Source organism: Protopterus annectens, chromosome 10.part0 (assembly GCF_019279795.1).
Source record: "Protopterus annectens isolate FY-2018-M chromosome 10.part0, PAN1.0, whole genome shotgun sequence".
Taxonomy (NCBI): domain Eukaryota; kingdom Metazoa; phylum Chordata; order Ceratodontiformes; family Protopteridae; genus Protopterus; species Protopterus annectens.
This window is the reverse complement of record NC_056744.1, coordinates 1,198,934,255-1,198,947,572: the sequence shown is the minus strand read 5'-3', so window position 1 is coordinate 1,198,947,572 and position 13,318 is coordinate 1,198,934,255. Positions and strand designations below refer to the sequence as shown.

Sequence of the window (13,318 nt, the reverse complement as noted above, 5' to 3'; positions counted from 1 at the left end):
TCTTCATTAAAGCTAAGTACCCCATTGGGAAAACATTTTTCTTGCTCCAGACCGATGTCAGAAAAAGTTAACAATTGTATTTCTTGTGGGAAGCAAATACCTCATAAGGATTTTCACTCTTACTGTATTCCTTGCCTAGGCCCTGATCATAGCATTGCTAGCTGTCGCTTTTGTGCTAGATTTAACCAACGCACTGTCAAGCGTCGGTTCGATTTTGCATTTCATTACTTTGGCCGAAGATTTAATTATATAATGCCGTCAGACCAGCCAACAACCGGAGTTTCCAAAAAACGCAAAGACGAGGATAGGCATTTGAGGTCCAAAACCAACGACGAAGCCTCTACTAGGCCAGTCGCCGGTTCACCGGTTCTCAGTGAAGCGCTTTCGCAGCCCCTGCACCTGCTACTGACTCAAACGTGGAGCCAACTGGGCCTCTGGATACTCAAGGTATTGAATACTCGGAAATCATTCCCTCAGATGGGTCCGGAGCCGATGAGCAGGCATCGGCTTCTGAGGGTGTCTTCAGACCTACACAACTATATATTAAGCCATCTTCAGCTTCAAAGACTAAAGCAGCTCTAAAGGCAAAGAAACAAGTACAGCATTTTCCTACTCAGACTTCCATACCTAAAAAACAGATGCTCAAAATGGCCGAAGACCTAATTACTTTGATCAGGGGCACCCATCCCCCTCCTAATAAGAGGCCTAGGGAAGAGACAGAGTATGATTCTTCTGATCAGGTATCTATTTCCTCTGATTCCTCTTCTGAACAGGATTACTCCATGCTTCCCTATGAGGAATCTGATGCTGAAGAATCCATTCCTTCAGCCTCTCCTCCTGAGGATTATTCTTTTGGGGAAACCCTGCATACTATGAGGGAGCATTTCCACTGGGGGAGCCAAGATTATTATGAATCTAAGAAAAGGCTCAGAGACTTTCTGCTTCTTCCTCAGCACAGACCCCTTGCTATTCCACCTGTTCTAGACATTGTAGATGATGTATTTTCAGAGTCCGGCCTGTCCCCTGACTCTTTACCTCCTGCACCTGCTAAGCCATACAGATACTACAGGGTCCCGGATTCTCATAAATTTCTATATAAAAACCCTGCTGCTGACCCAGAAACTATATCTCAGGGTCCCAAGGGGGTTAAAGCTTCCATTGCAAAAAACCCTGTCCCCTCTGATAGGGATTCTAGGGCTCTAGACAGATGTGGGAAAAAGTCTACACTTCTGCTACCCTGGCTGTAAGGGCTTTAAATTGTCAGTTTCATATGCTTAAATATCAGCAATATTTAATATCACTGCTTAAACAGAAAATGTTGACAAATACTGAATGTTCAGAGAACAAGGAATTGCAGGATTTATTGCATGCAACTGAACAAGTGGGAAAGCATGCATTGCAATGTGGTTATGATTCACTGGAGGCCTCTTGCAGGGCCGCTGTTACAGGTTCTGTTATTAGAAGGCATGCTTGGTTAAAGGAACAGAATCTGCCTGATTATGTTAAAGCAAAATTATTAGGTGCACCGTTACAGCATGATACTTTGTTTGGTAGTAAAGCAGAAGAGGTGTTGAAAAAATGGAGGATAAAGCAAAATCCATGTAGACAGTCAAGGATTTCTTACCGGTGCAGCCACCCAGGTTTAGCAGGAACTGGCCTTCTAAAAATTGGTCCTTTCCAGTGTCAGACAGACCACAAAGAGGCAGATACAGGTGTCCCAGAGGCAGATCTCAGCCTCAAGGCTCATACAGGCCTAAACAATGGGGTGCTCCTACCTCCAAAAGCGGAGAAGACAAATCACAACCTTACAGGAAATAGTCCCAATGACTTTCCTCTACCAGTTCCAAGCAGTTTTCTTTTGACAGCCCCCTTAGGGGGAAAATTAACACTTTTTTCATCAAATTGGCAAATGGTTACCCAAGACAAATGGGTCTTGAACATAGTGTCACAAGGGTACAGGTTCCATTTTCACACCCTACCAAGGTCAAAGGACATGCCACACCTGCCACACAATCAATGGGCAGAGGCACAAAAGCAAATTACAGCCCTCATGGACATGAGGGCCATTCAGCAAGTACCACAACAAGAGCAGGGGCAAGGATTTTACTCCAGACTTTTCCTAGTACCCAGGAAGGACAAAACCTGGAGACCAATACTGGACCTGTCTATACTAAATATGTTTCTGGAAGTTCCAAAATTCAAGATGTTGACTCTACAGCAGCTACTGCCCATGCTGGGCAAGAGGGCTTGGCTCGTAACTTTGGACCTAAAAGAGGCATACCTGCATGTCCCAATCAGACAATCTTGCAGAAGATACCTCAGATTCATAGCTGGCTCAATGCATTACCAATTCTCTGCACTGCCCATTGGCTTATCTACTGCGCCCAGGGTCTTCACAAAATGCCTGGCACCAGTAATTGCGTTTTGCAGACAAAAAGGAATTCAAATATATCCCTACTTGGATGACTAATTCAAGCAGAGAACAAAGACACTCTTCTACAGCATCTGGCATTTGTAAAACGATTACTAATTGGCCTACGGTACACAGTAAACGAAAAGAAATCAAAAGTAGTGCCCTCTCAAGAGATGATATTCCTGGGTGCAAGCTTAAATACAACTGCCCAGATGGCTTATCTCATGCCAGACAAGCAAAAGCAACTGACTACTTACTTCTACAAATTGGCAACAAAAACCCACTTATCTTCAAGGAAAATCTTGCAGGCCTTGGGTTTCATGGCATCCTATATTCTACTAATTCCATATGCCAGACTGCATATGAGGAAACTACAATGGTATCTGAAAAGTGTTTGGACTCGGCATTGCCATTGCCACAGCCTGGAGACAGTAATTGCACTCATTCCCTGCCTACAACAGGAGTTTTGATGGTGGGTAGAAGCCTGTCACCACAACAAGGGTCTGCCATTCAGTTTACCCACAGCCAGACAGACACTGACAACGGATGCATCAGATTATGCCTGGGGGGCCCATATGCCTGGAAAATGTATTCAGGGCACATGGCCTGCAAACCAGATGCATCTTCACATCAATCAAAAAGAGATGCTAGCTGTTCAAAATGCCCTGACAGCTTACAAGGACCTGCTTCATACAGGACAGTTACTGATAAAGACAGACAACACTACGATCATGTGGTACATAAACAAGCAGGGAGGTACACATTCCTACCCCCTCTGCAGACAAGCAATGACCATGGGACACAGCATTGGCTTTTCAAGTTCACCTGCAAGCACAATTCCTGCCAGGAAAAGCAAATACTCTGGCAGACGAACTAATCAGAAACCTCATGGATCCCCATGAATGGAAAATGGATCCACAAGTCTTCGGCATGATAACAAGGAAATGGGGATGCCCAGACATAGATCTATTTGCCTCCCCTCACAACTGTCAATTGCAGAGATTTTGCACAAGGATTTATCACAAGCAAGCATGGAAAGTGGACACTGTATCATTCAGCTGGAAAAATCTAACCGCATATGCTTTTCCCCCACTGCCTCTCCTTCCCAGAGTACTCCTAAAGGTCAGACAAGAGAAGCCAAAATGATACTGATTGTACCAGACTGGCCACGCCAGCGCTGGTACCTAATCCTAAAGAGCTTGTCTCAAGGTCCAGCATGGATATTGCCTCAAACATCTCACTTGCTGACCAAACAAAACAATCAGATCCTGCACAACCAACTCAGTACCTTAAATCTGGCAGCATGGCGGATAATGTAGCCATTCAGAACACTCCACTTTCAAAAGCTGTTATGGATGATATCGTGGAGGCCAGGAGGCCCAGTACCAGAAAATCTTATGCAGAAAAATGGAAGAGATTCTGTGATTGGAACCAGGAACAAGGCATTGACACGTCTGTACCAAATATACCTCCGATTTTACAATACCTAACTGAGATGCTGAACAAAGGCCTTTCTTTCTCATCAATTAAGATTCATGCCTCTGCCATTTCAGCCCATTACAATACGGAACCACCTATCTTTTCTTATCCTTTAATAAGGCAGTACCTCAGAGGGGCCAAAAACATTAGGCCTCCAAGGAGAGCACCAATTCCGGCCTGGGACCTCAATTATGTTTTGGAAAAACTCACACTGCCTCCTTTTGAGCCAGCATCAACAGCAGATATAAAATTGTTATCCTGGAAAACAACTCTGCTTCTAAGCAATAACCTGTACAAGGCGAGTCTCGGAGTTACAAGCACTCATGGCTGTGGAACCTTTCATCATTTTTCATCCAGACAGGGTTTCTCTGAGGACAAACCCTACATTTATACCTAAGGTGGTGTCCAGTGTGGCCCTCAACCAAACCATTCACTTGCCTACCTTTTACCCAAATCCACAGAACAAGGGTGAGAAAATTCTGCATTCTTTGGACATACACAGGCAGTTACGCTTCTACCTGGACAGAACTAAAGCTTTCAGAAAGACTGAGCAACTTTTAGTGTCATATGCTGCAGGATCACAAGGAAAGGCTATCTCAAAACAGAGTATTTCTAAATGGATAGGCAATTGCATCCATTTCTGCTATTTTCGACATGGCAAATCAGTGCCTAAGGGCATTAGGCCTCATTCCACCAGAGCAGCAGCCACTTCAGCAGCCTTCCTCAGAGGAGTGCCAACCAAATATATCTTAGAGGCTGCAACTTAGAGTTCAGTGCACACCTTTACAAAGCACTACCTCTTGCCTCTCTACTCTAAGTCCAGAGCAGGCTTTGCCACTGCAGTTCTGCAGGGCCTCATAGCCTCTATTTAGCCCAGCCACCCATCCTCAGCTTTGGGATTCGACCCAAGAGTAATGACTGCAACACTGAAACACAGTGAACATAGTACAGTTGTGTACCTACCATAAATGTAGATGTTCGAGTGTATTCACTGTTGCAGTCCAGGTTACCCACCCACCATCCCCCTTGTCTTTGCTGGGACTTATCTGCACTTCCCTATCCTATACAACCTTTTTGGTGTATTTGCTTGTAGATGAAGGAAATGTTATTTTTGTGCATGCATTTCATATTGGCATATTTTTCAGCCTACCAATTTGGGGCACCTGACATCTAGGGCAAGAAAAACTAAAGAAAATGGCGTCAGCTGCATCTTTTATACATTTTTATAGCAGTTAACAAGCAGAAATGACTAATCATACAATGAATGAGAAAAGCATAAAGAATGTAGAGGATATAGCCCACTAAAGTGAGTGTAGACTAGAGGAAGTTATTGTGGTTATCAAGAGAGAAAACAGTCACTATAGTTTTTACAGTGCAAAATGTAAAGCCGTACCTCATAAAGAACCTCTGGTCTTCCTTGAATCTTGTGTATGGGCATTGTTGTTAAGTACACTTGAACCACTTCTTGATGATGAGAAAACAGGGTGGAGGTACCCAGGTATTTGATTCTGATGAAGTCTCTGGATAAGAGATGAAAGCGCTTAATCCGATATCTTTTGTGCTGTGTGTTTTTTAATAAACTGTTGAAGTGAACGGCTGAGACTTGTGGATTTTTGAATTGGACAGCCTCTATTGGATGACTACCTGAAATTCATTATTTGGTGCAGTGTGTGTTTTTTGTGGAATACATCTTTTATATACCCCTGGCACTCTGACGTCAGGGAAGAGGCGATAGCAACCGACGCTGGACCTAGACATTGGAATTCTGGCCGACTGAGGGTAGCCTGCCAGCAGGATAACCCAAGAGTAATGACTGCAACAGTGAATACACTCTGAACATCTACATTTATGGTAGGTACACAACTGTACTTTTGCCCCTATTTTTGGGCAACAGTGATGTGAACCTTGCTATTAGTGGAGATAGAAAAGGCTTGCTTGATGGTAAACTAAATAGACATACCTGTTATGAGGGTGCATTCGTTTCAGATTTTTGTGGAGATTCGGGCACCATTAGGAATATTTTGGAAAGGGAGTAGGACAAATTTGGAAATTTATCTGACCTTAAATTAAACTTCAAGGAGCCACTGAAATTTACTTATAGAAAGGGAAGGAACATTATAAAGATGTGTTAGAATCCCAGTAAGAAAAGCATAGAAAAACTGGGAAATTGAAGGGAACATATCCTTGTGGGATGTGTAACCAGTGTCCCTATGTGTTAAATGCAGAAAGCATTTATATTGAGTCGAGGAGTAGACACTTAGTGGGCAAGACGCATGCTACTTGCGATACCGAAGGGGTGGTATATATTGGTATCTGTGAGACCTGCAATGCTTTTTATATTGGAAAAACAGAGAGAAAGTTAATAAGGCAGATCTATGAACACATGAACGCAATTAGTAATAAAAAAAAGAGAATAATGCCCTGTACAAACACAATATATCCTGTGTTTTGGCTAAATCTGCATTTTTTGTGGTGGAAGAAATTAAAAAGGATGTGAGGAGTGGGATGTGGGAAACGAAAATTGAGTACCGGGAATTATATTGGCAGATGGTATCAGAGGCCAGTAAATACACTGGGATCAATGAAGCAGTTTCCCTAGTGCCACTTTTAAAACTTAGGGCAGCAAGACTGTGATACCCCTTGCTTTTTTGTATTTTTTTATATTTGATATTTGCTTCTAAGAATGGTTTATGAGTTGGTTTGAATTTAAGCCCTGTCTGCTTCCTATATGCATTTGTTAGGATTGTACATATTTTCATTTGTTTGTCTCTTTCGGCTTTTTCCGGTTAGGGGTCGCCGCAGCGGAACTCCGGTCCGCTAATGATTGGTAGTTGATTTTTACGTGCCGAGTTACCAGCCCTGATGCACAACCTTCAACGAAGGTACGCCCATTCACGCATGTCTCAACGCAGAAGATGCTCTAGCTGAGAATCGAACCGGACAGCGTCTTACTGTGAGGTGACAACGCTACCGCAGCACCACCACCGCGGGTATTGTACATATTTTCATGTTTAGGGTTATTCATTTTAAAGCATTTTTAACAACTGCATTTCTCTTAAGGAGCCACTAGATGGAGCAATTGTTACACAAATTGGTTAGGAACACTACAAAATAATGTTTTAGTGGGAAACATTGATATATTGTATTGTTGAATTTTTGTTTAATTTTGAGTATTTTTAATAAAATATATAATATATTTAAGTTATGCAGCGTTTCATTATAATAAATGTTAATAAAGGAATTTAATATAATAATGTTTTAAGGATTCTGATAGGAAAGTTTTTTTTTTTTTTTTTTTTTTTTTTCCAAGGGGGGATTGCTCTCATTGGATGATTTGAACATGTGAATGGTATAAAAGGATGATTTTAATGGATATAATTTTATCTGATGAAGTCTGCTTCAAGACGAAAAACACGGTTATTCATTAAGTGATTTATTAGTGTTGTGTACGTTTTCGTGGTGGAATAAATTATATTGTGCATATACCCCTGTGGAGCGGTGTTTCTTCAGTTCAGTGCTTTTTCTGTGGTTATTCGTTTTATTTTCTGCACTGATCAGTCTCCGTTAATTTTCGTGTTGTTTTTCAGTAAATATGTTCTGCCGTGGTATCACTTCTTGTGTTTTACTTGTGGAATTATTTCTCTTGGAGTGGTTTTGCTGGCCTAACTGGATTTACTACATTTGTTAAATCTAAGTTGCTGTTGAAAATGGACAGGGATGAACTTTGTTATATGTGATTGTAGAATCTGCTGCATAGCAGCGGTATCCTCTCTGAAATATACCTGTCCCTTCAAACCGTTGTATTGATATTGTGGAAGAAGTTTAGATCCCTAGACTGTATATTTATAATGCAGTTTTACTTGCTGATGTGCAGTAAATTTGCCAGTAATGGGTTAGGGGATGCCTTGTATACCAGACACAGGTCACCTTTTAGCAGTCTGTAGGATACAGAGTATAGTAACAGGGCTTCAAGTCAGTCTATATAAGACATGTTGTTTATGCCGTGTATCCTTTTAGTTAGGTATTTCTGTGGGTGGTCCAGTTGTTGCATGTGTCTGGACAGATACATGCCAAAGAAGGCATTCTATTCAATGATTGGTCTAATAAGGGTTCTGTAATGGGGGGCAGTGACATTCCTAGATCTAGACACAGTCGCTTTGTTTATAAGCTGTACAATGTAGAAAGACTTTCTTAAAACAATAGACTGTCACATGTTGATCAAAGGTTAGGTCACTATCCACATAAGTTCCCAGATCCCGAACAACTGTGTCAGTTTTTAGGGGCTTATGGTCAATGTTGCAATACCCTGGGATAGATTACTTTAGTTTCAGACCATAATTTTGACGCCACCTTCCTGCAGGATGGTTCAGTTATTTGAGGATTCAGTGACTATTCCTAACTTGCAGTCATCTGCAAACTTAGCCAGAGCCTTTCGGTATTGACTTTTACTTCAGGAAATTAGATGACAAACAGGTGGGGTCCCTGCACAGAACCCTGGGAGACTCGACGGTGACTGGTCTGTTTGTTACGGTAAATTCACCTGTTTTGATTGTCTGCATCCTGTAAGCCATTTAATCCAGTGGGTGACCTAGGGTTTATTTAGCTTTTCTGCTGTGCCTGAATAGGGAGTTGGGTCAGACGTTTTGGCCAGGTTGAGGTACTTGATGTGTACCAGTTTGCCTTCATCCTTTCCTTTGGTGATTATTTCAAAAATATATGTATATCCACTAAGTTGAGTAAGTATGTCCTGCCCTTTAAAAGTCCAAACTGAGACAGATCTACTGTTTGAAAGTTCTCTATGTCCTGATTGATAAATTCTATGAGAAGTCTTTCCTTGGCTTTACATACGAGGCTAGTCAGACTTATGGGTCTTTAATTTTGCCAGGGTCTGTGAAAGGTCCTCCCTTATGCAGGGGGGTGACTGTAGCTGTTCTTCATTTACTTGGTACAAAACCTGTAAGGAGGCTGCAAGTGAAAAGTGTTGTCAGGGGCGTGGCTAAATCATACTTCATGCTATTTAAGATGCATCCAGGACTATTGAGAGGACCCATTGATGCAGTGTTTTTAGCTTTTGATAGCACTTTCAGGACTTGGTCTTGTGTGATAACGAGATGAGCCAGTTTCAGGTGTATCTTGAGGAACAGATATAGGGGAGGCAGGGATAAAGTTAGAGCTAAATTTATCAGCCAGTAGGTTAGTTATATCTTCAGTCTCAGTGTAGGTAACCCTGTTCACAATCAGCTCAGAGCAGTGCTGTATTTTGCTTTTGAGATTACAGACAACTAAAAAATGCATTGTGATTGCTATTTTAGCTTAAAACTTGGCTTTGTGAATTTTATTAAGATCCTAAGTTGTTTGTTTCATTGACAAGGACTCTAACATTCTAGGAATTGCTGTTCTTACTTTTGGACAGAATTATTTTCCTTTTATTGTAAAGCTTTTTGATATTATGGTTCCACCATGTGAGTTTATTTCTGGGGTTTGTCCTGCACTTGTTCCTGCAAGGTGCAGCTGCATCTTGTGCAGCTGTTTATACACTGGTGTAGTGTGGAGGTGTACATTTCTGAGTAATTTGGTGGAGTTAACTGGGTTTGGTGGGGATTTGAAGTTTACTAATGTATCACTTGTAGTAGGTGGTTTGTCTTAAATAAATTTCTAAAGGTACCATGGGTTGAAGAGATCTCTGATTTCAGTTTTATTTCAAAGGAGACTGCTTTATGGTGAGACCTAACAAGTGAGAAAGATACGTAAGAGAGATGGTGCATGATGCTCCCATATTAGTAAGGACAAGATCCAAGATGTTATTTCCCATAGTGGGTAAGTCCAGGAATCTCTATGCTTGTGCATTAGTGGTGGTGTAGATTTCCTAGTCTATAGTTGGATAGTTTAGATCACTGAGGAAAATGATATTGGGTTACTACTGAGTGATGCTTCTTCCTGTACGTAGGCATTGTGGCTCATAGAGGGAGTTTTATAGCTAGCTAATATATGGTATAGGACCTTTCTGATGGTTATTTTTACATGAAGTTCTACTGTTGTCCTGCTGCTTTAACAGCCTTGATAAGATTCTCTTCTGAACGTAAACTGATACACATCCACCTTTTTTTCTCTCCTTTACAGTAGCTGGTCTAAGTGAGTGGAAGGCCCTTCTGTCCCTGCAGTTGTGTTTTCTTCCAATAGTTAAACTTGCAACTGACAAGTGGGCATTTTTAATTCGGTTTCTGTTGCGTTAGAAGTTCTAAAATTTAAGTTGCTGTGTTATTTTATTAGTATGGTTGCAGTATTTCCCTGCTGAGATCTCATTTACCGTTTTCTTCTTTTGTTTTCCAGTTAAAAGACAACAATGTGTTCAATGTTCCTGTCGCAGTTATTGCTGGAAACAGGCCTAACTACCTTTACAGGTAAGCATGGATTTAAGTGCAAAATTCCCAGTGATTTTGCAGTCAGCTGTATCTGAAAGGCTCAGTGTGCTTGTTCACATGAAGAATTAATGCATTTAATGAGTCGCATCTATTGACATTTTTGTACGTTTTGTGCTGCGAATAAAAGTGGCTTAGACATTAACCAAATAAAAATTAAAAAATTATGTCAGAAAGATTTTGTTTCATTAATGTAAACCATACCTCTCTACATCTTAGAATAAGAAATCTGGACAAAACCATGAAAAAAGTGGTACAAATAGGGACAATTTTTAAATATTGTTCTTACAAACTTAGAAAGTTGATAGAATAACAGGTTTTGGATTAGCATGAATTTTCTGAAGGGTATGAAGTCTAAATCTCAAATATCTGTCATTATTTCCTAACTTCAGTCTTTAATGATTTGTCACTAATTTGCCAGTAGTCACAATTTTATGAAAATCGAACCAAAAATATAAGGCAAAAATCTGGACATTCTGCGAAAATCTGTATAATTGAGAGGTATGATAACCATATATGGTTTAGTCGTTACATATTTTATGAGTAATTCCTTGCAGGCAGGGTTGCACTGAGCTGCTAATAAAAAGTATAAAGTACAGTATACACAAAACATAATCTTAAAAAAAATTAAATAAGTGCAGCTACCATGTGTAGTAGTAAGTAGTAACTTCTTTGTATCATAAAAGTTGGATAGCACAGTGATTGCTGTTATTATCCTGCACTTAAGCAGACAGAAATGGGTGAATATTGCAGGACCTGGATTTTACGTTTTACTTGTAATCATAACTTTTTTCAATGTTAGGTGTTTGAATTACCAAGAACTAGGCTTCACCGGAGTACTAAGAGTGGTACAGAGTTGCATTTTTGTACTTGTGATTTTTTTTTGTTTGTTTATACTAGTCACTGGACATTGTCTTATATAAGGTATCTAGAGAGCTCTGCACAGTTTAAGAAACTAAATGTTGTGGTTATTCAGCCACAGCTGGTGAATTACAGGATTCATAAAGGAGTTTCCAACTCTGCAGTCCTATATCCTTTTTCAAAAATGGAGGATATAAAAGATGACTGTGTATGATCACCATAACGTTTTGCCAGCATGTTCTTTTATGTTACAGAGACCACTGCTGGCTTTGACACCATCAGTAGGCTGTTATGCCTTTTGCTGCCACAGCTGACCATTGTCTGCTACTGGCTCCTCTCCTCATTCACTTGGGTGTATCAGATCTGGCGTAACGATCCCCGGGCTCCAGCTGACCCTACGTCCACTGTCCTTGAGGAGATAAAGGACTCCATGCAGAGTTATATTCCTGTTGGAAGTGCTGTTTCTGTTATGCCCAACATTTTTCCTCATCTCTGCACACATATTTGTAATGTCTGGGAGTGAACATGTAATGGGGAGGTGCTGGTGTATCATCCCGCCTTTGCAGTGACTCAGCCATTGCCTCCTACTATTCTCCCTTAAGACTACACCCACACATGCACTCCCAACTTCCACCAGGCAACAACAGCAAGGAGTTTGAGAATGCATGCCACCCCCCTCCCCCTGTGAAGGGCATGCCAATTCCTCCATGCCAGTGCCTCAGTTGCTCAAGCAGCTAATCGAATTTGGGTCAGCTGGGCCATAGTCAGAGCTTTAGCAGTATTTGCCAGGGTGCCGCCTATTAATAGGCTGTTAATGGTTCATCAAGAACTATTTTGAGGTTGGTTAGGAAGTTATTCTGAGGTAGGTGTCAGCAGCACTGGCAGCATTCCCTGTACACATAGGTTATCTTTTTAAGCATTTTTGCACAGTGTTCACTATTTTCCTTGGTTATTGTTTCTGCTGTTCTGTCCTCCTTGAAGAAGAGAAAAAGATCACCATCACCTTCTACTTCTTCTGAGAAAGACTTTTTAATTGGTAAAATAACCATTCCTTCGACCTGATATTGCATGGATGACTGATAGCTTCTGTATTTATTTTCCCTTACTTAAAACATCTGCTTTTGTGAAGTTATGAATTTGATGAGGAAATTTTAGATTTGCAGTTTATGAGGTCTCCAAACCACCACCAATAAAAATAAGTATTAAGAAAGTTGACCTCTTAGTCCTTGGCAATAACACCATTAAACAGTTCTGTTTGTTACTTGATGGTAGTAGTTGAAAGGTTACAAGTAAGCAACAGACTTTATAACAGAAGACACATTTTCTGGGGCTCCTTTTTATAAGAATGATGTGCTTAGGAACTTTAAGGAAGGGACAGAGATTGTCTTTATCTTCATCACATTCACAGAGAGGGACAGCTGCTTTTCTTTTGCTACTGATGGAGTCTGCAGTTAGGTTTGTTAGTCTTGTTTTCATCTTTCTTGGTTTAGCAATTAAAACTGTTAAATACCCTAACACATGAACATAATAGCAGCGCTCAGTTTTACAACGCATTACATACACTGTTCAGGGCATAATGGGGGTTCTTGTGGTCCAAATGGAGAGATGATAAAATCAGCAAGCAAAGGAGGGTAGTATTGTTGTAACTGAATTCTTCTTCAGGTCTTGGTGAGTGCCTTCATAAGATGGACCTTGTTTTTATAAAATCTCACCAGGATGACACTGATATGTAGACTGTAATTTTTATAGCATACATCACAGACAGAAATAGGTTAAAAAGTAAAGACAGCTTGGGTATACAAGTCCGAAGATAAAAAAAAATGGCCAATCCTGGTAGGCACACTAGTACCAGGACTGAACAAAATGACAGTGTAGAACCTTCAGGACACAGAAACATTCGTAGAATGGGGTTAATCAGGCTAAGGGGAAGATGCTCCCCTCCCTGTTGTAAAAGGAAGTACTAGTCTTCAAAAAAAAAAAAAAAAAAACACAAAAACTGAAAGGTCAAAAGAGAGTCATAAAGAAAATCACGTGGACTGTTGTGTATAGGGAAGAAATTATGTATTGTTACTATTATGCAAGAAGCCCAAAATTTCTGGAGAGATGATGTTACAGATAGAATAAGAGAGAAATTAGAGCAATATGA

The 13,318-nt window shown here is 40.7% G+C and overlaps 1 protein-coding gene across 7 annotated transcripts in view; it reads left to right on the top strand.

Moving 5' to 3' along the window:
* POMGNT1 (protein O-linked mannose N-acetylglucosaminyltransferase 1 (beta 1,2-)) overlaps nt 1-13,318 on the top strand; it is a 1,898,302-nt gene that overhangs the window by 545,610 nt on the left and 1,339,374 nt on the right. For all 7 annotated transcript variants that reach the window (XM_044085953.1, XM_044085951.1, XM_044085948.1 and 4 more), the window contains one exon: nt 10,223-10,293. In XM_044085953.1, coding sequence (XP_043941888.1) covers nt 10,223-10,293 — 71 coding nt within the window. The remainder of the gene's footprint in view (nt 1-10,222; nt 10,294-13,318) is intronic.